This window comes from Cydia fagiglandana, chromosome 25 (assembly GCF_963556715.1).
Source record: "Cydia fagiglandana chromosome 25, ilCydFagi1.1, whole genome shotgun sequence".
In the NCBI taxonomy this organism is placed as follows: Eukaryota; Metazoa; Arthropoda; class Insecta; order Lepidoptera; family Tortricidae; genus Cydia; species Cydia fagiglandana.
In genome coordinates, this window is record NC_085956.1 from 3,974,387 (window position 1) to 4,001,920 (window position 27,534).

Consider the following 27,534-nt stretch of genomic DNA (forward strand, 5'->3'; position numbering starts at 1 on the left):
ATCGATGCAACTGAGATATGAAACGGTAGCTCTTAAGAGCATTATTTAAATTTGAAAATCGAACGTGTTTTGGTTCCATGAATCTGCAAACTTAAAAATGTAACCGAAAAAAAATCAATCAGTTCTAAAGCTGTAAACATTAGGTCGATGATTGAATGAGTTTAAATTTTATAACTGCACGTGTATGTTTGTTCAGCTTCCTACATTTTCACACCCACATATGAAGTGATTCAACATATTATATGCTTGGAGAGATTAACACATCTTAAGGACAATCTTGTATACTTTTATTGACTAGTGAATTTATTATTAAAATGTCAGGTCAGGGACACAGAAAACTAACTACTTACGGCTCGATTCGGAAAATGAAATAGATCTCTACTAGACGTCAACAAGTTACGATATGGATAATTTAAAGATATTATTATCTTACAAGATAGATATGTCAAATTTGACGTTTCCGATTCTGGAGGTCCTCTTGAACGATTTCGACAAGTTATGACTTAGATATCCAAGTCACATCTAGTCGATATCTAATGTACTTAAATCTAGTTGATCTCTATATCGTTTCTAGATCTTGTGATTATCTCGTTTCCCGAATACGCGTGTAAACTATTTTATTGGCTACCTAGTAATAGGTACCTATTATATATAAGTTTTGAAATGATAAAAAACTGGATCGACAAAAAAATCTAAAAACCAAAAATTTGGTCACCAAATTTCACGAGAATCGGTTAAGAAATGTTTAGAGGAGAACATCCGGACATCCGGACAAATTGCCCGAGTCAAAACGTAGACCTTCGCTACGCTTAGGTCAATTATAGTTAATTTTTTTAGCAGTAGAAAGAACTCCACAGAAGCAAGCGTGCAGTTTTTATCAGGCTCTTTAATTGTTGATAATTATTGAATTATCTAATGTAGCATGGTCAATACATTAATTTACTTCAAATTATTACCGCTAAAAGTGCCGGATTTGGAACGACAAGCTTACTTCTGCGAAGTTCTTTCTAATGCTAAAAAAACCGGGCAAGTGCGAGTCGGACTCGCGCACGAAGGGTTCCGTACCATAATGAAAAAAAGAAACGAAAAAAAAATGCAAAAAAACAACGGTCACCCATCCAAGTAATGACCACGCCCGACGTTGCTTAACTTTGAACAAAAATCACGTTTGTTGTATGGGAGCCCCATTTAAATCTTTATTTTATTCTGTTTTTCGTATTTGTTGTTATAGCGGCAACAGAAATACATCATCTGTGAAAATTTCAACTGTCTAGCTATCGCGGTTCGTGAGATACAGCCTGGTGACAGACAGACGGACGGACGGACGGACGGACGGACAGCGAAGTCTTAGTAATAGGGTCCCGTTTTACCTTTTGGGTACGGAACCCTAAAAACGGACTATAGTATGGACAATGGATAGTAGGGATGGAATAAAATCTGATTTTGCACACGAAGTTACTCACATTGAGTGGGCACACCCATGTCCTTTTAAGCAGCGGTAATCTGGGCCGACTTGCAACAGTGTGACGTGTCACACCCACTTTTGTGGGCTTAATATGGCCGCGTAATAGTACCTACATTATGACACAAGTGCGAAAAGTAGGAAATTCGCATGGAGTGGCAATATATTGTTTTAAATCCACACGAGTTGCGAATTACCTTTTCGCACGTATATTGTACGTTTTACAGTACATATCGCCCTTTAAATTTTCGGTATACGCACGTACCTATAGTCACAGATTATATAATAGTTGCTATAGTGCTAGGGCGGTAAAGTAACACCATATGTACTGTAAAGTTGCTTATACGTTGAGTGGGCACACCCATGTCCTTTCGCAGCGGTAATCTGGGCCGACTTGCATCAGTGTGACGTGTCACACCCACTTTTGTGGGCTTAATATGGCCGCATAAAAAAAAGGAATTCCAAATTTATATCCATTACTTTCAATTCAATTTTAATAGCCTTTACAGTACATATGGTGCTACTTTCCCGCACTAGTGCGATAATGAGTCCCTACATTATTACGTAACTGTGTCGAAAATTTAAAGGACCATATGTTCTGTAAAACGTTGTAGTTACAATACACGTGCGAAAAGGTAATTTGCAACTCGTGCCGATTTAAAACACTCGCTTCGGTCGTGTCTTAATTTATTGCCACTCGTTGAGAAAATCCTGTTGGTATATGTGTCGGCGGCCGATCGTAAGATCAGGCAGATCGTAATGTTTTGACGATAGTCACATTAAACCAATATATAGGTAGGATAGGTTCGTTAGGTTGCTTCAGATGCCCGAAGGGCAAACTGCCCAGAAATAGGAGCCCCGCGTAGCGAGGCTCCGTCGACTCGGGGAACGAGTCAAACATTTTCACGTTTCACGATACGCCTAGGAATTTCACGATATGCCTGATCTTACGATCGGCCGCCGACATATGCACAGAGATATTCTTATTGTCTAATATATTACCACTTTAGACCAAGTTAGCGTTAAATAATAAATGCCTGGCATAAAAAAGCTGTACCATAAAAATATGTGGTCTATTTAGAAGATGCGCTATAATTAAATTTTATAGTTATACAACGGGTGCATGTAGTGCAGTAAATACTCGAGACGGCTTAAAGTAATACAGCGTGTGGCTTGTATAAGGGCCGAAAACTAAACTAATAAATAAATGTTGATCATAGTTTAAGACCTACATTATTAGGGTTCCGTACCCAAAGGGTAAAAAGACAGTGGAGTCTTAATAATAGGGTCCCGCCCTATTAAGACTCCACTGTCCGTCTGTCCGTCTCTATGTCACCAGGCTGTAGCTCATGAACCGTGATAGCTGGGCAGTTGAAAGTTTCACAGATAATGTATTGTTACCGTTATATCAACAAATACTAAAAAAAATAACTAAATTATTAAGTGCTCCCTTACAACAAACGTGATTTTTTCGCGTAATGATACGGAACCCTTCGTGCGCTAGTCCGACTCGCACTTGGCCGGTTTTAGCCGGACTCTATATAGGTGTACCATACATAAATCATACCTACATCATGCCTGCATAGATATTCTAAGAAATTAACGCTTAATATTTGCCCTTATCACCAGACACACCTTGTATAAGTACTATAGAATCTTCTTCTACAAAATGTACACCATTAAAGGCTTATTTTTATTTTTCACGCTTATAAACTATAGGGCTTGTAAATCCCGTACATTGTTTTACAACAAGGCATTGTTAAAGTTTTATTCTTTTTAAAATGAGCTGTTTTAAGCGCGTGTAGGCTTTTAATGAAGTTGATTTTTTTTATTTGATCAACGAGTATAATACCGGGTGTGGCCTGTAATATGAGCAAAAAATTAAACTGTAGACTGTACTCCTCATACTGATCAACGTTTGTTCAGCGACTTTTAAAAATAACTTGTAGTTTGATTTTTAATACACTTTAAAGTTTATTCTAAGACGCAATGTATTGCGAATTTTGTTATCTTTAAAGGTGACAGTCAATTTCCAACGACAGCTGCATTACTGTTCATTTTACTATGGAAATTAACAATGACAGCGACGCGTTCAGTACCGGTAGTGCAGCTGCGGTTAGAAATGGAATGTTACCATAAGGCGTGACAAGCAACGTCAATCACAATAATATGGCTTGGCGATGGAGTCCATTGAAGATAATATTTATTTTGTATGAAAAATTGGTAGTCTAAATACTTCATAATTTTTAAAAGTTGTTGAACAAAAGTGTCACCGTTTGAGGAGTACAATCTATGTTTTAATTATTTGCTCGTTTTACAGGCCACACCCGGTATGTGGTCTGAAAGTTCAATAACAATACCATATGTAATGCTGTACAGTCACCTACAATAATATGTTCGAAGGTCGCAAAAATATGTGACACGCTCTAAGGGGGCCCACAGATTACCAGTTCGCCGGACGATATCGGCCTGTCAGTTAAACGAAAAATTTGGCAGCTCCGAACAACTGACAGGCTGATATCGTCCGGCCAACTGGTAATCTGTGGGCTCAAAATCTCTAGAAGAGTCCTGCAATTTGGTATGTATGTTAATTAAAGGTCTCTTTTTCACGTCCTAAGGGCCTTAAATTTTTGACAAATAAAATGTCATTTGACATTTCGTTTGAACGAAATAAATAATCTGAATCTTAAGAAACCAAATTTTATACAGCACTCTCAAAGGAAAAGAGGAAAAATTACAAAGATAAACTAACCCAAAAGATTTGGAGCATGTAAATAAAAATATGTGGGTCCTTGGAGAGTTTAGACCGATACCGATACGATTAGATGTCGGATACATTCAAAGGTAACCATGGGCGTATACTTTTATGTCTGTCTACCTAGTTACTTACCTTACCCAAGCAATTTTCGTCAGTACAAAAGAGCGGCAAATACAAAACGCGTCTGTTACGATCAGTACAGATATGGCCGCTAGCTGGCGACAGCGCCTCGCGCGGCTTATGGCTTTCCCCAAAATTGGGGTGGAACGGATGTACTTTTAGCTACCTGTAGCAAAGCGACGAAATCGCGGAGTGAGCCACGGCTGGCGGTAGGCCCTTTTGTGTTCTTGTTCACTTATCCCATTAAGTTTCGCCACGTAATGTTGGTCAACTATTTGTATCAAATGAGGGTAGTCTCCCTAATTGATGCAATTAAAGCAATTAAATGGTCATTAAGTTAGGTAAACGCACCGACAAAGGTACGAGAAGCTAAGATCGACAGTTTAAATGTCTCGGTGGTGTTTCAACTTTAATGCCCAGGTTTTACTATGTGGCGGCTCCTCTAGCTGTCACTGCCAACGCCGTGCCACAATATTCTAACAGATGGCGATAGGAAGCTAAGAACGGACAAACTACTAAGAAGATACTACGTCTAGAAGGCAATTAGTATGTGAGACCTACATCGCGCTTACGGAGTTTATAATGTCAGTTTCCATATATATAACTTCCGACCAACTCTCAATGGACTTCGGTCCCCAGGCATAACACCCGCCTGGAGAGAGTACTCTCTATTGCCTCTCTACCTTCTTCAGTGGAATTTGTAAATTTATGTAAATAATTATTGTAAATATACTTGTACATATTAACTACAACTACATACATTGGTACCTATTTACTGAGATGGTACCTACCCATAAAATAATTATATCCTCTAGCCGCCCAGACATCAAAACCTGCCAATAGAAATGCAATTTCGATTTGCCAAAATTAAAATTCAAATTAGAATGGAACGGGGGACCTTTTTATAGGCCTCTGGGCAGCTAGACGTTCAGTAAAAAATAATGAAAAAGAAAAAAAGGATAATTCGTATTATTACAAAAATAGGAAATTGCGACTGACATTGCATTGCTGTTAAGTTAGATCCATATTTCTTTTCCTAGTGAAACTAATTATTAATACGTACCTACAATAATTTTCTACATTTTATGAAACGTAAATTTAAACAAACAAATTTAATAGTGTGATGTAAACAGAAAAAATACTTAAACAGTCAATGTCAATACCGGTATTAATTCAGGAATTCCGGTATTAAAGACCAAAATTAATTTTCAATACTAAATTACTTACATTCACAAACCATATTCAACTGTACAGTCACCTGCAATAATATGGTACACAACGAAAGCCGCAAAAATATTTGACATGTTCATATTAGTAGATCCATAAAAGCGTGTCACATATTTTTGCGGCCTTCGAAGAGTATACCTATTATTGTAGGTGACTGTACCAATACTTTCCTATGAACCAATTCCCATACAAATTATAGATAGAAATCACTTCGCACGATATGTATCCACCCACCTTTAAGAGGGTTAAATGCATATTTTTAGGGTTCCGTACCCAAAGGGTAAAACGGGACCCTATTACTAAGACTTCGCTGTCCGTCCGTCCGTCCGTCCGTCCATCCGTCCATCCGTCCGCCCGTCCGCCCGTCCGTCCGTCCGTCCGTCCGTCCGTCCGTCCGTCTGTCACCAGGCTGTATCTCACGAACCGTGATAGCTAGACAGTTGAAATTTTCACAGATGATGTATTTCTGTTGCCGCTATAACAACAAATACTAAAAACAGAATAAAATAAAGATTTAAATGGGGCTCCCATACAACAAACGTGATTTTTGACCAAAGTTAAGGAACGTCGGAAGTGGTCAGTACTTGGATGGGTGACCGTTTTTTTTGCTTTTTTTGTTTTTTTTTTGCGTTATGGTACGGAACCCTTCGTGTGCGAGTCCGACTCGCACTTGCCTGGTTTTTTTATTTTCTCATTGTTTGTATGTATGGGAACCTAATTATACAACGGACTATAACTGTCATATCAATAAATGTTCAGTATGGATATTTTTTTCTTTTAAAAATGGCTTCCATCAAATTAAGAAGGTATAAAAAACCAGCCAAGTTTTTCGGACTCGCGCACTAAGGGTTCCGTACCATTACGCAAAAAACGGCAAAAAAACACGTTTGGTGTATGGGAGACCCAATTAAATATTTATTTTATTCTGTTTTTAGTATTTGTTGTTATAGCGGCAACAGAAATACATCATCAGTGAAAATTTCAACTGTCTAGCTATCACGGTTCATGAGATACAGCCTGTGGTGACAGACAAACAGACAGACGGACAGTGGAGTCTTAGCAATATGGTCTCGTTTTTACCCTTTGGGTACGGAACCCTAAAAATAGTGGTGATCCATCTAAGACTTTAAATTAATATACTTAAGTCATAATTTCATACAAGTTTAACGTTTAAAATAAGTTATTTAAAGTAACACTAGCACAGCCTGGGCTATTAAAATAGCTGCCAACTTAGCTTGGTCTAAATCTAACCACTTCCTACATTACACATAATGCAAAACCACAGCTCAACAGACAAACCCGCATAACTCAGAACATTTCCACAGAATAAATAATAGTACTAGGTACAGAAGACTCACTCTCTAACAAAACGCGTCTGTTACGATCAGGACAGATATGGCCGCCAGGTGGCGACAGCGCCACGCGCGGCTTAAGGCTAGCCACCAAAATTGATGTGGAACGGATGTACTAGCTACCTGTAGCAAAACGACGAAATCGCGGAGTGAGCCACGCCTGGCTTGGTCGGTTGGTATCGGCCTGTCAGTTATTCGGAACTGTCAAAATTTTGTTCCAACTGACAGGCCGATATCGTCCAGCTGACTGTTAATCAGTGGGCCCCTTTACACTAACTACACATCGGTAACTCGTGGCATTTAGGTAGCACTTAAAGATTTAATCTTAATTATTATTTGGGTTAATTAGTTAATAATATGAAACAAAGTTAAAAATTAATAAACAACACTTATTCCTATACGAGTCGAGGAAAAAAAACCACTAAAAAAGGAATTAATTAAACTAATTTTTCAAGTGCTACCTAAATGCCACGAGTTACCGATGTGTAACCATTTCCAATTACACATTACACATAATGCAAAACCACAGCTCAAAAGACAAACCCGCATAACTCAGAACATTGCGATAATCCCACGACGCATGTTAGCCATTTTAACGACGTTTTCCTGGTTTTCGCACAATCGCTAGATCGCAACAAGACAACTAGTGATGGCAACCATGCAAAGGTAAAGACGAAAATATCGACAATGACAAAATCGGGTTTAAATGAAAATTAAAATTAAAAAACGTTTATTGTGTTAAACAGTATAATTTGAAAGCCTATAATGAGATTTGATGGAGTCCTCCTTGGAAATTATATGTATACCTTAATCAGGAGAACCCGCTCGCTCTTTCTTAATGCATGCACATAATATTAATTCAGCTTATGCTATTATTTATTCATTATTAAATATTATATTTATATTTAAAAAAGTACAGTAGCGCCTCGCTAATCCGGACGGGCCAAAATATATTATTTATATTTTTTTTAGAGCACCGTACAAAACTTTGTTATACTAAACGGGACATTTTCAGCCGAATTTCGCTGCAGAATTGGAATGTCAATATTTTGTCGCTTGCGTAAAAACTAATGGTACTTGGATCAATTCTTGGGATTATGTTTCCCAGTGGATCCCATGCTCGCTTATAAAAAAGATGGAACAATTGCTAATAGCTGTAGAGATAATAATTTTCCCTACATACAAACTTCTATGCCGTCGGGAGTCAAATATTCTGCATCTAAATAATCTACATATTTTCATATTTCCATGGTTGAATCAAAATTTGAGCAATACTTAGGCAAAACTTTAACTTGTGGAAAGTAGAGAGGCAATAGAGAGTACTCTCTCCAGGCGGATGTTATGCCTGGGGACCGAAGTCCACTGAGGGTTGGTCGGTCGGAAGTTATATATGTATATAGCAACTGACATTATCCTCTAACCGCCAAACCTTGCCAAGCAAAATTAAATTTTAATTTTGTCAACACAAAGTTCAAATTAGAATGGAACATGAGACCTTTTTATAGGTCTCTCGGCTGCTAGAGGTTATAACTCCGTAAGCGCGATGTAGGTCTCATACTAATTGCGTTCTAGCCCCCTAACGCCATCTGTTAGATTATTATGGCACGACGTTGACAGTGACAGCTAGAGGAGACGCCACAAACTAAACCCGGATCACATCACTATCGTATTGTGTCAGAACAAAAGCCAGATAACATCTGGAAGCAGATTAGCGTTTTTAAAACTATAATTTAAGTGTAATCTTACATTTCCCACGGTTGTGTGAATGATGGAGTGATAACATTGCGTTTCCAGATTTGCGGGAATTAAAGTTGTTAGTGTTTACTTTAAGGGCCACCCCACATTTAGCGTCTTTCGAGCGTCGGCGTCTGGTCAGCGCTATGGTCAATGACGTCGCTGCGCAGTTGCGTCGACGTTGCGTGAGTTGCGTCGACGTTGCGTCGAGCAGCGGCCATGGAGTTGTAGACGCCGACGCTCGAAAGACGCTAAATGTGGGGTGGCCCTAAGCGTTGAAGATACAGAGACAATTTGACAACATACATCTTAAGCGACTTCAAGTATGGACTGGTGCGCCAGAAAGCAACTTATGCTAGACCGTCGCTTTCATAAAAAATAGCGCTTACAGTCACCTGCAATAATATGTCACACAAGAAAGGCCACAAAAATATCTAACACGATCTTATTTGTAGAGCCATAAGAGCGTGTCACATATTTTTGCGGCCTTCGAAGAGTAACATAATATTATTGCCGGTGACTGTACACCAATTATTATGATTAGGTTGCCTAGGGGTCCCTTAAGACGAAAAATACGAAGTGGCAGTACATAGGTATCTATTTGGAAGGGCCTTCGAGAGTGGCAGAATTTTTTTTTTTCATACGCTACTATCACCACTGCTGACTGTATCAGAAGGCCTACCGCGAACCACGTTCGACGTGTTGCCTCCCTGTCACACTTACGTACGAATTTACAAGTGCGACAGAGAGGCAACATGTCGAACGTGGTTCGCGGTAGGCCATCTGTCTGTAATCGTAGTACACATGTGTGCGGCGTCTGCGGCCGGTCTGAGCGCTGCGCAAGCGCCACTAAGGCCGCTGTTACACTAGGGGAAAATAGTCGGCTTCGTTTAAGGGGGTGTATTTCCAAAAACAACGTAGCTAATGTCCATTACAGGGCTTCTTATATGCCAACTTTTAGAAATATCACCCTGTAGTATGGTTCGTTTTTGAAGTGAAAACTTCTTTAGCGGCGCTGAGCACTTTTTGAGGTGGCGAAAAAATGATAAACCCGAGACAGCGTAACGCGTAACGTGTAGCGCGTAACGCGCTGACGTCATGTCATGTGTGACGGACAATGTTATTCACCAAAGAACTTTAGTCATAACGTATCATAATCAGGTAAATTATTTAGAACTGGACTTTTATGTTAAGCAATAAAGCTCAATGTTCTAATCTTGTACGGGCTGAAACACGAGGATCTCACAGTTACAGTCTAACTTTATATCACTCCAATATAATTCAATAAAGCTACATCTTGATAAAATCGCTAATAAAAGTGAACTCTAGTACTGGTGAATAAAACTCAAAATATCATGACCAAATATATTTAGATGCGAGGTCTGCAAGGTAACTTTACAATTTCTATTCGAATTTTAAACAATTAACGCTACAAATTTAAGCTCACTGGCCAGCAATTGCGGAACTAAAGTTTTTCAATAGAAAGGAGGATGGGTCAATTATACATAGTGCTGCAGACATTTTGGACTAGTCATTGAATTTTCACTTCTGCCGGCACTCCCGGAGTGCAACCCGTTGTTTTTTTTAGCATTTGAATAAGACTACGCGATATTGACGTGTCTTTTAATTGAAAAACGCTTTTTAAAAATCAGTAACTATCACTTATGAAAACAAAAGAGTGTAAATAATCGAATATGATTCATAATAAAATTGTTGTATATTTGCCGTGACTTATTTTTGAAAAGTGTTATTCAATAAAAATACACGTCAAGAATGTTTACCTTTTTTTCTAATGCTAAAAAAAACGAACTACAGCTTAAATAGTGTATCCTTCGCCTGTCTGACATACTAATAGCTGAGCGAACGTCTATGTAGGTATATGTCGCAGTAAGATAGATAAAGCCGTTATATAGTTATAACCCTAGGGATATAATTATATGACGTAACATAGTTATACGAAAGCAATTCATTACTATCTTACTAGGGATATAACTATAATACGTCATTAGTTTAGTGATATAGTTATATTAAAGAAAGAAAGAAAGAAAGAAAATACATTTATTTACGTCAAACCAACAACTTAAATTACAAATTAATATAGAGACATAGACGTTAAATAGGACCCCCACTCAGCGTAATGCTACGACGGTAAGCCGCAGCGCTGATTTTACTAATTATTTTTTTTATTACTGGATTAAGTTTAGTGAAATAATCGTAGGTACCTAGGAGTGCGGCGGACGGCGGAAGTATAGTTATATTCCTCGGGATATAGTTATATGCCGTATAGTACGTATTATAATCATATTCCTAGTGAGATAATGATTGTAGGTAGGAGTGCGGCGGTGCGGCGGAGGTCTAGTTATATCCCTAGGTATATAGTTTTTTGCCGTATTATACGTATTATAATCATATTCCTAGTAAGATAGTAATATAGTAATATATTATATTTTACGTAATATTGCTAAAAAATATTACAACTAATTGCAACCAACAAAGTTGATTTTGTAATAAAAATAAAAACGAATAAGTATAAGTACTTACTGTTTTCTTTGATTCCCTGGCAGATTTATAACCATTTAACCACATTAGTTTAATCAAATACCGTAACCTAGTAAGATATTACTATCTTACTAGGAATATGATTATAATACGTATTATACGGCATATAACTATATCCCTAGGGATATAACTATACCTCCGCCGCACCGCCGCACTCCTACCTACAATTATTTCACTAGACTTAATCCAGTAATATAACTATATCACTAAACTAAAGACGTATTAGTTATATTCCTAGTAAGATAGTAATGAATCGGTTTCGTATAACTATGTTACGTCATATAATTATATCCCTAGGGTTATAACTATATAACGGCTTTATTTATCTTACTGCGACATATATATATAGGCAGATATATGCTCACTCTATTCTCTTTGCTATTAGGCACTGGAAACTGGATATTGTAAGCCTATTCTTGGTCTTAATATGTGACAGACTGACAGTAGACAGACAGAGAGACGGACCCGGGTATGTCCTTAATCTACGTCCAAGACCACCGGTGGACGGGCAGCAGCGTCCTTCAAATTCGGTGTACTCGACTGCGATCGCCAATCGCCAACCCGCCTGCCAAGCGTGGCGATTATGGCATTCACCCCCCAAAGAGGGAGGCCTATGTTCAGCAGTGGACGTCTTATGGCTGAGATGATGATGATGATAATGACAGTAGACAAGGTTTGAGTCGTTTCCTTTCCCTACTCTATAAAATAAATTCTCAAAAATAGAAGGGCTTTATGGCTGCCAAAAAGTCGATCCAAAATAGGCCTTGGTGTGTCCCTTACCTGTTTGACACACTAGCAACCGGACGGACGTGTATATGTGTCGAGAATTGCCCCCTATTAGGCTGGACACGCTTTCTATAAGCTAGTTCTTAGCCTTATAGTGACTGGATACAGGTGTTTATATCTAGAACAGTGTTTTTCAAACTTTATGGTGTCACGGCCCTTTATGACCACGAAATTTTTTCTAGAACAACATGTTGAGGAGTTTAAAAGTATAACTGGGTCAAACATGTTTTAGAAACAGGTCACTTCTGTTGACAATGCAATAAAGTTTAACGACTCTGGTACATATGAAATATATAATTTCTATTAGTCTTATTGGAGTCTCAATTCCTCAAAAATGTATCCCTTACGAGTACAGAGGAAAAAATTGCTTTGAAGCTCTAGCAGAAACCGTAAACCATAGAATAACTGATATATTTATACATATTCGCGACACGCGGTGTGATGGATGGCTAGCTTTGTCACAAAGTAGATACATAAAACACTCCCACTCAACACATGAATGAGTATGATGACATAATAGATAAAGTAGTATTTTTAATTAAAATAAGTTTTTTAATTAGTATACACTGACGTTTGCGTGCGAAAAACCGTTGCACTCTATACATACCTTAAACAGTTTTTTGACAACTTTTCACAGATTATTTGTTTACAGTTTGTGCTATTTGCAGAGTTTTGTTATTCTAGTTATTAAACACGAACAAACTGTCTCACAGTTTGGCGAAACATTAGATTAAGGTACTAAATATTGTATATTTTCTGTAAAATTTACAATAAAAAAAAAACACCTCCCCTGCCCGTGCCCTTGCTAAATGGTCATGTATCACCTCACTAGCTAGATATAAACACGTCCAACCTATAATTATAAATTTATTACCTACAGTTTAAAATAAGTCCTTACTGAATGAACTATAAAATAGGCCAAGTTAAGAATAAATGAGGCTCTTACCGTACTAAAATAGACCTTATAGCTTGTTCTGTACAGTCACCTGCAATAATCATCCAGTGAGCCGACTTCTGGCCGAAAGGTGTCGTGTTTCAGAGGTTCCGGCAGGCGTGGCTCACTCCGCGATTTCGTCGCTTTGCTACAGGTAGCTAAAAGTCCATCCGTTCGACCCCAATTTTGGGGTTAGCCATAAGCCGCGCGTGGCGTTGTCGCCACCTAGCGGCCATATCTGTGCTGATCGTGACAGACGCGTTTTGTCAGAGAGTGAGTCTTCTGTACCTAGTACTATTATTTATTCTGTGGTTCCGGGGAAACAGCCAAATCAAGACCAGGGAGCCGATTTTTTAATTTCGATCACTCGATTTCGTCACTCGACATTCGATCGAAAACGGCGAAATACTAATTTTTAAAATACGAGCGATAGAAATTGGGAATTGACTGGTGTTGACCACTCGTTTTAAATTTTTTTAGTAGAATTTAAACGCCTAGCGCCTAGTATTGGAGATATTATTGAACGAAATACACGAAATCGAGCGGCCGAATTCAGAAATCGGCCCCCAGATGATTGAACGGAGCCACGCCGTTTTGTTGCTTAAATAGTGTTTAGTTTTAAGTTTATAAAATCCATATGAATGTTAGTCTGTAAGGTATTTGTAATATGCCTTGTTGCCTGATATAAATTTCTAAATAAATAAAAATAAATATATGTTACATAACGAAGGCCGCAAAAATATCTGACTCAATCTTATTTGTAGAGCCATAAGAGCGCGTCACATATTTTTGCGGCCTTCAAAGAGTAACATATTATTGCAGGTAACTGTACCACCTCAGAGTTAAAAATAGAACGAGACAAATAAGAGTGTATAATATATTTTTAATCTGAAGATTAAATACCGGTGTTGTGTTAGTTACTGTTTAACCAGATGACGTAGGGATGGACTGAGGGGTGAATTATTATCGATAAAAGCTATTTTCCACCGTTTTAAGGATTTTTTCACTAAACGTAATTTATTTACATAATTATAAGATTAGTGTTCATAAGGTATTTATAAGATAGAAAACGATGCGCCGGAAGCTCCGGCCCGGACACGGCCCGGTCTAACGTGAGTCATCCTTAAATTTGGATGTACCGTTTGGGAATTTGGAATTATTAATTTGTATTAAAAGAATAAATTTATCGTAGGCTCAATTAGTATTAATTATATAACTGTTTTAAAAAAACTATTGTCTCATACATCTTCATTATTGTAACATTGTAAATCAATCTAATTTTAATCTTGTTAATTATATTTGGTAAAACTTAATTTTTAACGCATATTTTCTTCTTTACAGGTAAATGCCTACACGCTGCACCTTTGAAACAACGCAAGTTATCATCGATATCGATAACCACGTCTTTAAACACAATAGAAACTATCGATAGCTATCGAACAACCCCATCCCTACAAGGACTTACCAGTTCTACTTTTTATAACCCGCTCCTATGATAATGTACGTACATCCCGTACCATGACACACTTAATATATGTGTCCGAGATACTTTATACACCTCAACTTACAAGCTATTTTATTCCTTATTACCACACTATACGGGCTAGATTCGTGCGAAGATTTACTTGGACTTGTGTTCTTTTGGTTTGAAAGTATAGAAATAGGCTTTAAGGGCGTATAAAAACTGTCTGGAAGCATAAACTAGACGTGTCGTTCTAAAGTAATTAAGGAATTTATAGGCACAGTAGCCATCAGATATATCGGAGCGACCGTGGTTCTCATAAATATCTGAACACGCCTCTATTGTCAAGGCGTTAGAGGGCGTGTTCAGATATTGTGAACACCTCGGCCGGTCCGATATATCTGATGACGATTTTACTAGTTTTAGACGCCTTTGAAAGGTGCAATTGGCTAATTGTTTGTGTGAAAGGGAAAATAATTTTAGCACACTTTTTGTTGATGTTATTTTGCTTTTTAGGGTTCCATACCCTAAGGGTACAAACGGGACCCTATTACACTAAGACTTCGCTGTCCGTCTGTCTGTCACAAGGCTGTATCTCATGAACCGCCTATCAGCAGTTCGAAATTTCACAGATGATGTATTTCTGTTGCTGCTATAACAGCAAATATACTAAAAACGCAGAATAAAATAATTATTGAAAGTGGGGCTCCCATACAACAAACGTGATTTTTTGCCCTTTTTTGCGTAATGGTACGGAACCCTTCGTGCGCGAGTCCGACTCGCACTTGGCCGGTTTTTTGAATAACATTCTTTTAATCAAATGCCATAGACTCAATGTTTCAGTTTTGTACTTTTGTTTTGGTAGTTTGCGTAGCTATAGTTGGTCAAACAAATTTGTCAGTCAGTACCAGAAGAACCAGGAAATCTATACTCATCCTTTTCTTCTGGGTGCTAGTACTAGTGTAAGACAAAGATAGTATGATTCTCTCTGTCTATGATTGAAATGAGACAGTCCTTTTACAAACTATGTATATTTCTTTTTTCGCTTGGAGGGTATATAGGTACATTAATTGTAGTTACGTTTGTTATATAATACATATATAAATATAATGTTTAAATAAAAATGTTAAATTGTAGTTACGAGTATGTCTAAGCCAGCCATTGTCAAAGTGTGTTCCGCGGAACCCTAGGGTTCCGCAAAGCCTCTGTTGGGGTTCCGCGAAAATACTTGTAATAATAAGAAAAAAACCAGTTCTTGTATAGGTATATCTGTTCGACAGTGACGAACGAAAATATTTAATTTGGGGCTCCGTCAAATATTTCGCTTTCCAAAAGGGTTCCGTCACCAAAAAAGTTTGAGAACCGCTGGTCTAAGCTAACTTTACACCGATTTGAATAGAGCAAAGTAAGGAAATGTCATTACGTCATATTTTCATAGAAATTTGATATTAATTATGACATTACCACATTTTGTCATTGAAACTTAGCTAATAAAATTATGATTATGCAGTCTAAAGTGAAGTGGAAAAATATAGAATATTCAGTTTAATATCGCTGCTGATGACGCACATAATAGCATGAGCTATAGGTATTGTTAGACCAAGAAAAGTCTGCAGCGATTTTGATAGCCCACGCAGAGCAAGTGTTATTTACACGTCATAATTTCATAGAAGTTTGACGTTTAAAATGACACTTGCACTGCGTGGGCTATCAAAATCGCTGCAGACTCTTCTCGGTCTGACTCTATGAATAGCAAAATCATTGGTCAAGGGCAAACAACCAGTTAGCTATTTTGATGTAGAAAAACTTATTTCTATACGTAATTCTGACTTCATCGGAGTGAGTGAGTGATTAAATCACAATATGTTTATTATATATGTTAGACAGGTTCTTAATGTTATTATAAGTATTACAGTTAACCGTAAAATGGGGTGAGTAGGGACGAAATCGAAGTTCAAACCTGGATAAAAGTTTATTTTTATATGTGGCACATTGATTTATATACAAAAAACCGGACAAGTGCGAGTCGGACTCGCGCACGAAGGGTTCCGTACCATAATGCAAAAAAAAAACAAACAAAAAGCAAAAAAAAAACGGTCACCCATCCAAGTACTGACCACTCCCGACGTTGCTTAACTTTGGTCAAAAATCACGTTTGTTGTATGGGAACCCCATTTAAATCTTTATTTGATTCTGTTTTTAATATTTGTTGTCATAGCGGCAACAGAAATACATCATCTGTGAAAATTTCAACTGTCTCGCTATCACGGTTCGTGAGATACAGCCTGGTGACAGACGGACGGACGGACGGACAGCGAAGTCTTAGTAATAGGGTCCCGTTTTACCCTTTGGATACGGAACCCTAAAAAAATGTTGCGTATGCATGAATTTTTGTTTGTCAATGATAATTTGTTGTTTCATTTCATAACTTTAGAGATAAACACGAAATAGTAGGAAATCCCAGCTCACCCCGTAGTTGGGGTGACTAGGGATTTCCTACTAAGGTGAGTTTTGAAAATTATTGTATTGACACTTTGGGCTTATGAACAGAGCTCGGCAGGGGTGAGCCATTTTGACGTCACTTATGTCAAATGTATATATTAATATAGATACACCTTGGAAAGAAATATTAAAATAAAAATTTATTAATTATGAATAAAGAATAGACTAGACTTAGACCCCAAAAAAAATATAATTAAACTAAAATGACAATGCCTTATGTACAAATGAACTTTAATAGTAGCTTAAGGATGGATATATATATTATTTGAAGAGGTTTACTAATAAAGCTTGCTATAAAATTCATTTGTTTTAATGGCGACGTAAAGATCGTAGCGGAAAGGCAGCCTAAATAAAATAATTTCTATAGTTATTAAATTACACCACATATACCATCGAATGACAAGGCATGTCCATGTTGTGCAAACTCTGAAAACAGCTCACCCCCGCCGAGCTCTGCTTATGAACATTATAATAGATTCATTTGTTATTAGAATATATAATTTACGTAGCAGTAGCCTGTAAACCAACTCAACCCTCTGTCATCCCTCCTCACCCCATTCATAACCCAACTGCCCTCGTAATCCCTACTCGCCCCATTTTACGGTACCTATCTAAGAATAGCAATGTACAAATTGCAGAAATGTTCTCGGAAATTTCAGAGAAATTACATGAAAGAAACTTAGAAAGTTCTCTGTGAGAATGTTCCCATGATAAAATGGCATGTGTCTACGTCGGTCTTGACACGATTAGATTGTTAATTGACACGATTAGATTGTTTATTAAATTTAAGTTCCAGAGAATATTCTTCATAGAAGTTTCGCAACTTAAGAAACTTCTCCTCGGTGCATTGCTATCTAAAGCACGGCACTGACGAGCCTTCCAAATGGATGCCGTTACAATGGATTCATCCAAATGGACGGCATCCTAATATTAAACATTGTACGTTTTTGACATTCACGGACCGATTTTGGATTGCAGCCACGCTATTTGGACTGTTGGAAGGCTCTTCAGTGGCCACCTTAAGAATCATTCTGGCTCGCACAGCCTCCCACCATCCCAGCGTGGGTAAAAATCTCACATCTCGGACACCGACGCGACGCACCGCATCCGTTCGACCGTTTTTATTCCATTTTCAAATCGCAACAATATGACGTCACCGATTGGCTGTCACGTCACGTACAGAGCCGGACGCTGTAACGGACCACTTTATACACTTTTAAAACGACTATATTGTATGGTAGTATTGGTAGTTATAGTCCGACAAGAAATTGTAGAAAATTATCGAGGGCGCTACTTCCTCCTACGTATCTGTCACATTTTTGACGTAAAATGCTTAAGACGAAACAGGAGCTGAGTTTTAAATATTTTAGGTAAATATACCCGTCTCGCTAACGCTACGTCTTACGTAGGCGAACAACGCGCGAACGCGGCGCGGCGCGGCGCGGCGAAATCAATCCTTTGATGCCCATAGAAGTGTCCTACGTAAGCGATCTCGTTGCGAACGCGGTGCGGCGCGATTTGCACGCGAATGTCAGGCGGCGCGGCGCGGCGCGGCGCGGCGGCGGCCGCTTTCGCCGCGCCGCGCCGCGCCGCGTTCGCGCGTTGTTCGCCTACGTAAGACGTAGCGTAACGGAAGCGGCACCTAATAGTAGTGCGATAAGGACAAGGAAAAAAATCCTGCGTAAAAATCTCAAAAATCGAGGTTTCGTACTCCTCTGTTTCCTCCTCCAAAACTTAACCAATCGTAACCAAATTTGGAAATCTAAATGATTATGAAATTATCTGTGTCGGACCGTTTTGCTTTTTTGGCTAATTGATATCAGTTTTGAATGCCACGCCTCTCATTGCGGCATAGTCAATTAGGCCATTTAGGCCATTTTTGAAGGGCTCTAGCGCCTTAAAAAACAAATATATCAAAAAAATCAAAACGGTCCGACACAGATATTGACAATATTAATCTGTGTTGAAAAAATCATTGCTCTAGCTTCAAAAACCACGCAGGAAAACGAGGAGTACGTTTGTATGGAGAAATGACCACTCCTGTTGGCTCTTAAACAAGGCAACAATTTTTTCAACAAGAAGTGTATCTGTAACTATTTTTAAGTTATATCGCTTTTACTGAACTGTGACGCGGGCAAAGTTATGTTAAAGGGCAAAGTTTTATACTTTTACGGTACTTATGCGTCGCAAAGTGTTAACGGACCTAACTTTATATTATTCCAAGTATTCGAACGGGTCAAAACGCGCCCTTCACTGAATTCCAGCTATAACACTAGGAATTCCCTTTGTCTTCCACAATGCGTAAATAACGGCGTCTGCGCACATCCAAAGGGTATATCTTATGATAAGATTCCTGGTTTCAGCTAGAGGTTAGCCATACTGTTCAATTTCTTTCTTTCTTAACCTCTACCCGCCCATACGTCAAACCTTGCCAAGCAAAATAAAATTTTATTTTGTCAACACAAAGTTCAAATTAGAATGGAAAAAGATACCTTTTTATAGGTCTCTGGGCGGCTAGAGGTTATGCCAAATAAGTCTTGTAGTAGGTCCGACAGGTAAGTAGTAGCACAGAATAATAGTACATTACTACAGAGGCCGGGACGAAAGGGGTTGCCGGCCGAAGACATATAGACTGAGCGCGGGCAACCCCATTTCCCGCCGAGGTATGTATAGTGCTTTTCTCAAACATGCAATGGAATAAATAAAATAAAAAATCCACGAAACCCAAGTTTTATTTATAGAAAAAACTAAAAGTATACAACACCCAAAATATAACCAACACGTACCTATATCATTATCACGCGTATGTTTTATACGAGTCGTGTATTTTTACTACCCGTATATTTTCATGCATCTGTGATTTTTTCGCCTTGTATCCGTCTAACTGTCATTTTCGTCACATAAAAGTTTACATAGTCTTTCATGTTGATATCATGTTTCACATACATCGTTGCTTTATGCATGGAGTAAATAAGTATAATTTCCACAGTGTTGACGAATTTGTAGTTACATTCATTTAAAATATGCTACAAAACTGTTTCTAATAAACTGTAAGCCATTTTTCTTAGTTTCTCAAATAATAAAATTGCCATAAGCAACAATATACATACTTCGTCTTTGACTTGGCGGCAGAGGCAGCAAGTTATTTAAAATCAATTCTGCTTACGCTGCCACTTCCAACACCTACGATTACAATTAATATTAATTTCATTATTTCGTCGGAACTCATATTAAAGTCAAAAAATCAACAACGCACCATAAATCCAATAAAACAGAATGAATATTTTTCAACTTTACCTCCATAACAATTAAAAAATATAACTACGCGTGTTTGAGTAGACCTTTTTACCGCTAACGTTTAGATGAAATATTTTAAATGTTTTTATTTGTGTAGTTAAATTTATAATTTAAAATTATATAATGTATTATTTATTAAGTTCATGTTGATTTTATACAAATAAAACTGCATTATAGCAAACATTGTTTTTTGTTTTTTTTTATAGGCGTAGTGGCAGAGTGTCATTTCGAGCCATAAAGCAAATACTGCCTCTAGTTTTTTTTAATGGATGAATGCCACGATGCTGTGTCACAAATATCTATGAAATGAAAATTAAAAAAGAGGACTTTGCCGGCCTTGGCCTGCAAGATGTGTATGAAATTCCATTAACGACCTTTTGTCCTAGCCGCACCTGAAACGTCACACTTCGCAGCCTATTATAAGGAACATAACATCAATATTTCATTGCATGTTTGAGAAAATAATAGTACTAACGTACAGAAAGGAAACTTCCTACAAAACCGAAGTTTGACAGCGGTTCAGGGTCGAATCATGCTATCCCTTTCTAATATATGGCTATCCCTGTCGGCTATTTAAGGTTGTCAAAATTCAAGTGATTATCTTATTGGTCGTGCACGCAAAAGGAAGTCAAGTGGTGCAAACCCTAAAAATTGCTCGGAGCAATGCTGAGCCGAGCGGAGCCGAGTTTGGCCGAAGCCAGGAGTTTCGCACCCCTGGTAGTAGTAGGATAAGTGCCTAAGCTAATACAAAAAAAAAGAAAAAATCTCTGAAAGGATATATAATTTCGCCTTTGTACTAATGATGTGTAATGATGTATGTGATGTGTGATGTGTTCTTTCATTTTTTATGTTTCTTTTTGTACAATAAAGTATTTTTCACCTCAGCAGCTCGAACAAGGGTACTTTGCTTCTTAAAAACAGTGAGCAAAATGCGATTTTGCTCACTAAGTGAAACAAAATGTCATTCAAGTTACCTTTATAGTCAAATGTCATTTCAACATGCGGGGTCTAATACAAGTTCGATATACTTGGGTTCTATTATCTCTGTCCCTCTAGGCATGTTCTCACTGCTTAGGGTGAAAAATTTTGTGTACTACACGAGATCAAAGTTATTTACATCTCGTGCGCTTTTGAATCCCTTACTACGCTCAAGATTCTAAATTAGATTCACTCGCTACGCTCGTAAATCTATTATAGAATCTTTCGCTTGCATCACGGGACTCAAAATAAGCACTCGAAGAAATATCAAACTTTGATCTCTTGTTGTACAAATAACTATTACTACTACTACTACAAACAAAAACACATAAAAACAAAAGCTCTGGTCACTTGAACTTTCCCATGATTTCCCCGTATCGGAACAATAGCCATATTGGCATTTGCATTCGATTGCATAATGTTGCATTCTCAGTAGTAATGTCGTGAATGCGCTGTGCAGGTATTTAATACCATTTGCATATTAATTACTTAAGTGTTTTTAGGGTTCCGTAGCTCAAAAGGAAAAAACGGAACCCTTATCCTATAACTCGTGTTTCTGTCTGTCTATCTGTCCGTCTGTCATAGCCCATTTTCGTACACATATCTAAGTCAGTGACCCAAGGACGGACATGTAACGTAAATAAATGAATTTTAAACATGAGGGCCACTTTTGGGGGGTAAATGTGAAAATTAGAAAATAAAGCTTTTCAATATATATGATGTCATATGTATGTCAAATGAAAGAGCTCATTTTGAGAATTTCAAATATATTTTTTATAATTTTAAAATATGTATATAGGTTAGAAGTTATTTAAGAAAATAGCCAAAATATTGTAATAATATATTCGAAACTACTGGGTCAAACATTTTGAAAAAAATACACAAAAGAGTTCTTTATCTGTAGATGACAGGGAAACCTATTAGAAATGTGCAGCGTGAGTCGGACTTAATGTACGGAACCCTTGGAACGCGAGTCCGACTCGCACTTGGCCGGTTTTTATATGACGCTTCGGAAAGGAAAAGCATTCTTTGTGATTCACGATTTGCACACAATCGTCCATTTTTGATATTGAAACTCTCTCTGTCTCTCTGGGCCCAATTCGGATTTTGAAATAGTCATCTATTAGATATCTTTTAGACATCACCAAGATACGATAACGATATGTTTAAGATCTAACCTGTCAAATTTGACATTTGTGCGATTCTGGAGATACTCTTGAATGATTTCCACAGGATATGACTTAGAGATCCAATTCACATCTAAATAGATATCTTACTCTATCTAACGTAAAAGTGACATTGGTTGCCCGAATTGCGCTGCAAAAGAGAACTAGTTGATATCTAAACTATAACGTATCTAGAATGGCAGTGATAGACTGCCGTATTCGAACTTCAAGATATTCACACACGACACGTACTAGATCCATTCTAGATACGTTATAGTTTAGATATTCTCTTTTGCAGCGCAATTCGGGCAACGCAATGGATGGGACATTACGCAAAAATCTGCGTAGAGGGCTTCATGAACTCAATCACATGGCCTACCATGAAACATAACATTCGAAAGTTCGGTTTCTGCTTCTATCACTCTTGCTTATTCGATCGATAGAGAGGCAGATAACAAATTTTCGCGTTTCACGGTAGGTCACCTGTAAACAAACCGCCTTGATGCATCAATGTCATAGTAAAAACTTGTCAACACTGTTTAAGGCCTAGTATGTATAAGTTGCTCTATGGTTTACTTAACAAATTAGTGCTGCGCTCTGGCGGCAGAACATTGCAGTAGGTACCTAATAATCCCTATAGATGGCGTTACCACGTTCTACATCGCGCTTATGAGTTCCGAATGTCAGTTCCTAAAGAAAACGCTTTCCACATAGATTTTCGTATCTCCGCCTGTTGTTATCTCTATTGCACGCGCACAATATTGCTGTCATACAACGGCGGCTTTTGATGATCTTCCTAGGCAGATCATGAAACGCCATTCATGGATACAAACAATCCAAGCGCCATTCCTTTTCCTTACACCATCGTTATCTCCCAAGGAAGCCAAACGTAAAATATTGTCTTTCCACATAATAGAGGGGAATCCAGTCATCCGTGAGATAAAATGTCTACAATGGATGCCGTCTTGGTGCCGGGTTGAGATTGTATCACCGAAACGGCTTTGGATAGTTTGGATGGCATTCTAAGCTTTTCCACGTTAAATCTTTAAGCCTTTAAGGGGTCATCCATTAATTACATCACACGATTTTCTAAAGGGACCCACTAATTACCAGTCCGCCGGACGGTATCGGCCTGTCAGTTAGAACAAAATTTTGACAGTTCCGAACAACTGACAGGCCGATACCGTCCGGCGGACTGTTAATCAGTGGGCCCCTTTACCCAATAATATGTATTGTACCACCACAGAAAACCGCCACAGGGGTTGGTCTGTGTGTACCACCTTTATAACTGGTTTGTGATATGCAATAAATGATTCTATCCTATTCTATTCTAGGTTTTTTGACCCCTCCCTCTCTGGTGTGACGTCACATTTTTTCAACGAAATCGGCGAATTGAATTAAGTAGGTTGTACCTATTATTAATGTTTTATCAAAATATTTTTGAAAAAAATAAATATTTGTAATTTTATAACTCAAAAACTGATTAGAAAAGCAAATTAAACGAATAATTTTAATAAGTTAAAGTGACGTCACAAAGTTTCTGAATCCCCCTCCCCCCTGTCACATTTTCTTGTGACAATGTGACAACAAACGTGATTTTTTTGCCGTTTTTTGCGTAATGCTACGGAACCCTTCGTGCGCGAGTCCGACTCGCACTTGGCCCCTTTTTTGTACCTATTTACGAAATTTTTCACGCACCGCCAACGCTAAATTTGAAGGTGTTTAAGTTTACGGTACTAAAATTATACTAATACAAGTATCATATACTTATGCACATCAAACCTACTATTACCAAAACATAACAATACTAATATACCAACAAATCTTGATAACAACATTATAAAAGCATTTCTCCGCTTTCAACAATTTCTGCATAACTCCAGAAAACATTCAATCCAATCTCAACTTTATCTATTCACGATAAGGTTGAATTTACATTGTCAGTTACACAAGTTGCGTCCGATTTAGGGTAGGTTGTCCGATTTGTCGGAAATGTGGTTTTTGTGGAGTATTTCTCGGTTCAAATAACATACTAGTTACGGCCCGTGGCTCCGTCGGCCGTGACCGCTCGGGATGTGTAGATCATGTAATTAGCTATTTTCTGGTGTAGGTATTTTTTTGAGAACCGCAAACCCACCCTATCTAAAGGAGTCTGTGGGATTATAGTATGAATTATCTCAGGTGATTTTTTCGGGCTCGGACCCTAATCTGTTAAACAATAGTTATTTGTTTTAAAAGGGAGCAAAGTAGTTGTTTAACCGCTCGTGCTAATATTGATACCCGAGCAAGCGAAAGATTCCAAAATTGAACCACGAGCGTAGCGAGTGGTTCGAAAAATGGAATCTTGAGCGTTGCGAGGGTTTCAAAGCACGAGGGTTAAACAAAATTTGCCCCCGAGTGAAACACAAAATTTTTCACCACACCAACCCGAAGCAAATATTAAATGTAAAATATCAAAGAAAATCAAATTCAAATGAATGTTATTAATTAATATTAATCATCCAAAATCATCATTTAAAAGTCAATTCTACCAACAAACATAAGAAAACAACTCAAAATTTGCGTTTGATTACTTTGCCTCACATGTGAATAAAATGCAACTTTGCTATCAGTTTTTGAAGTGCAAAGTAAGCCTTTCCGAGCTGGTGTGGTGAAAAAGATATTGTTTCCTTTATGCAGTGGTTACAATGCTTACTGCTAATAGCCCCGAGTCCCGACGTAAGGAACGGGAACAAACCCATTTAAAAAGCAAATTTACCATATAAATTATAAGGTTCAAATTCTTGAATCAACCCATTCGGAGATAACACGTTTTTGTTCTCGGAAACGGCTCTAACGATTTCGATGAAATTTGCTATATGGGGGTTTTCGGGAGCGATAAATCGTTCTAGTAGTTCGTCATAGTTTTTATATGTTTTGCGAGCAAAGCTCGGTCCCAAATATTACTTATACTGTAAAACGTAATACATGTGCGAATTTCCTATTTTTCGCACTTGTATCGTACTTAATGTACTATTCTGCGCGTGTCTGGCTGAAGTACAAAAAGCGAATACCTCATGTTCTCATGGCTCATTATTTTCGTGGTAGCCATAGGCGCAGTGATTAGGCGCCGCCGCCGGTTCGATGCCCGTTCCGGGCCGGCGCGTGCGCTCGCGCATAATGAGCGTCGGCGATTCTGAGCGCGCGAGGTGCTCTGAAATATGTGAACATGTGAAGAAAGAGTGTGTTTTAGTTAGATATTGTTGAATACTAGGTACTTTATTCTATTAGAACAAAATAAATTATTTTCAGAAAATATTTTAACTTGTTATTATTTCAAGTAGAAACACTAGGTACTATATAAATTATAAACTCAAATAAATGTCATAAATACTAAGAAAAACCGGGCAAGTGCGAGTCGGACTCGCGCACGAAGGGTTCCGTACCATAATGCAAAAAAAGGCAAAAAAAAAAGGTCACCCATCCAAGTACTGACCCCGCCCGACGTTGCTTAACTTCGGTCAAAAATCACGTTTGTTGTATGGGAGCCCCACTTAAATCTTTATTTTATTCTGTTTTTATTTAGTATTTGTTGTTATAGCGGCAACAGAAATACATCATCTGTGAAAATTTCAACTGTCTAGCTATCACGGTTCGTGAGATACAGCCTGGTGACAGACGGACAGACGGACGGACAGCAGAGTCTTAGTAATAGGGTCCCGTTTTACCCTTTGGGTACGGAACCCTAAAAAGTGACCAAGGCCTCCAGTGCCCCAGGCTGGAATCGAACCAGCGTCCTCCGCTATCGCCATCTCTCTCTGTTTGAAGGTCGAACCATACTGTTCTACCTCAGGGATGGCCAGGGGGTGCCATTATAAGCCTTCAGTAAGAAGTGCATATACTTGGAAAAATTCGACCTATGCCGCCGTGGCCCGGTGGCCGAATGGCACAGGCACCTGCCGCGATAGCAAAGGACGCTTTGGGCTATTAACCGCGAAAATCGAAGTACGCAAATTGCGGGGATTTTTCTCTGTCACTCTAATTACGCCTTCATTAGAGTAAAAGAGAAAGATCCTCGCAATTTGCGAATTTCGGTTTTCGCGGTAGCCGCTCTGGTTTGATTCCAGCTTGGGGCACTGGAGGCCGAATTTTCCAGGTCTGCCCTTGCTTGGACAGGTGGTTGTTTGGCCTTCGTAAAACATGTCCTATCTAGCGCCATTTCCGCAGAAGTATCTTAGCTAAAGCCGTATATGTAAGAGTATAATTAAAATGTTTTAATTGTTGTCAACAGGTTCCGAGTCCCAGATAGAATGCACGCCCGAGGTGATGAAGGTTACTGTGCCTATGGATGGGGACCGGCAGACCTCATACCTCGAACAGCTCAAAGGTAAGAAACCTTAACTTAAGGCACTTGAGGATAACTCACGCTAGACCGGGCCGGAGCTTCCGTCCGGCGCTTCGTTTTCTATGGAAAACAGCACGTGATCACCGATCAGCCGTCATTGATAATTGGGTCAAAAAGATCACTGTGTTACGTTCTTTCCTGTAGACATACACAAGAGTTAAGGGCTATAAAGGCAAATTTTCTTATTTAACCCTTACCCACGTAAAAAGGTCCTCCTTTTATTTACAGAACTATGATAAAATCATTACTTACATGCCCACAAGCTGTTAACTATTGCCACAGGAGAGAAAACTAGCGTGTTCGCGCGAACTGTACATTTTCTCTCCTGTCTCCCTTTAGAACAGCGGTCGGCAACCAGCGGCCCGCGGGCCACATGCGGCCCGCCAACCTCTCGCTTGCGGCCCGCGAGCCTCTCTGGCTATTTTGTATGTAATATTGTAATAATGTGTGCTAAAGTCACAAATATTACCAAAGTGCGGCCCGCGTCATCTTCTTCAACTACTATGTGGCCCTTGGCTGCAAAAAGGTTGCCGACCGCTGCTTTAGAACATAGGCTAAAAGCTTCTCAAACTTTGACATGAACCTGTCAAACCTCCGTCACCGTTAACACGATATTAATTACAATTATATTTAACAAATCATTTGCTAAGGAAATTAGAATTTGTTTGATCTCGTTCGTTCCTACATATTTGGTTTTGACATTTGAAATATCATTGAAACGATGACTCTCGTTAGACCGGGCCGTGTCCGGGCCGGAGCTTTCGGCGCTTACTTTTCTATGGCATAACAGGTGATTACGTAATGCTTTCCATC

At 38.5% G+C, this 27,534-nt stretch overlaps 1 protein-coding gene across 2 annotated transcripts in view; it reads left to right on the forward strand.

Annotated features, from left to right (window-relative positions):
* Positions 1-27,534, forward strand: part of LOC134677060 (uncharacterized) — a 74,948-nt gene that overhangs the window by 26,155 nt on the left and 21,259 nt on the right. For both annotated transcript variants that reach the window (XM_063535498.1, XM_063535499.1), the window contains exon 3: positions 26,608-26,703. In XM_063535498.1, coding sequence (XP_063391568.1) covers positions 26,608-26,703 — 96 coding nt within the window. The remainder of the gene's footprint in view (positions 1-26,607; positions 26,704-27,534) is intronic.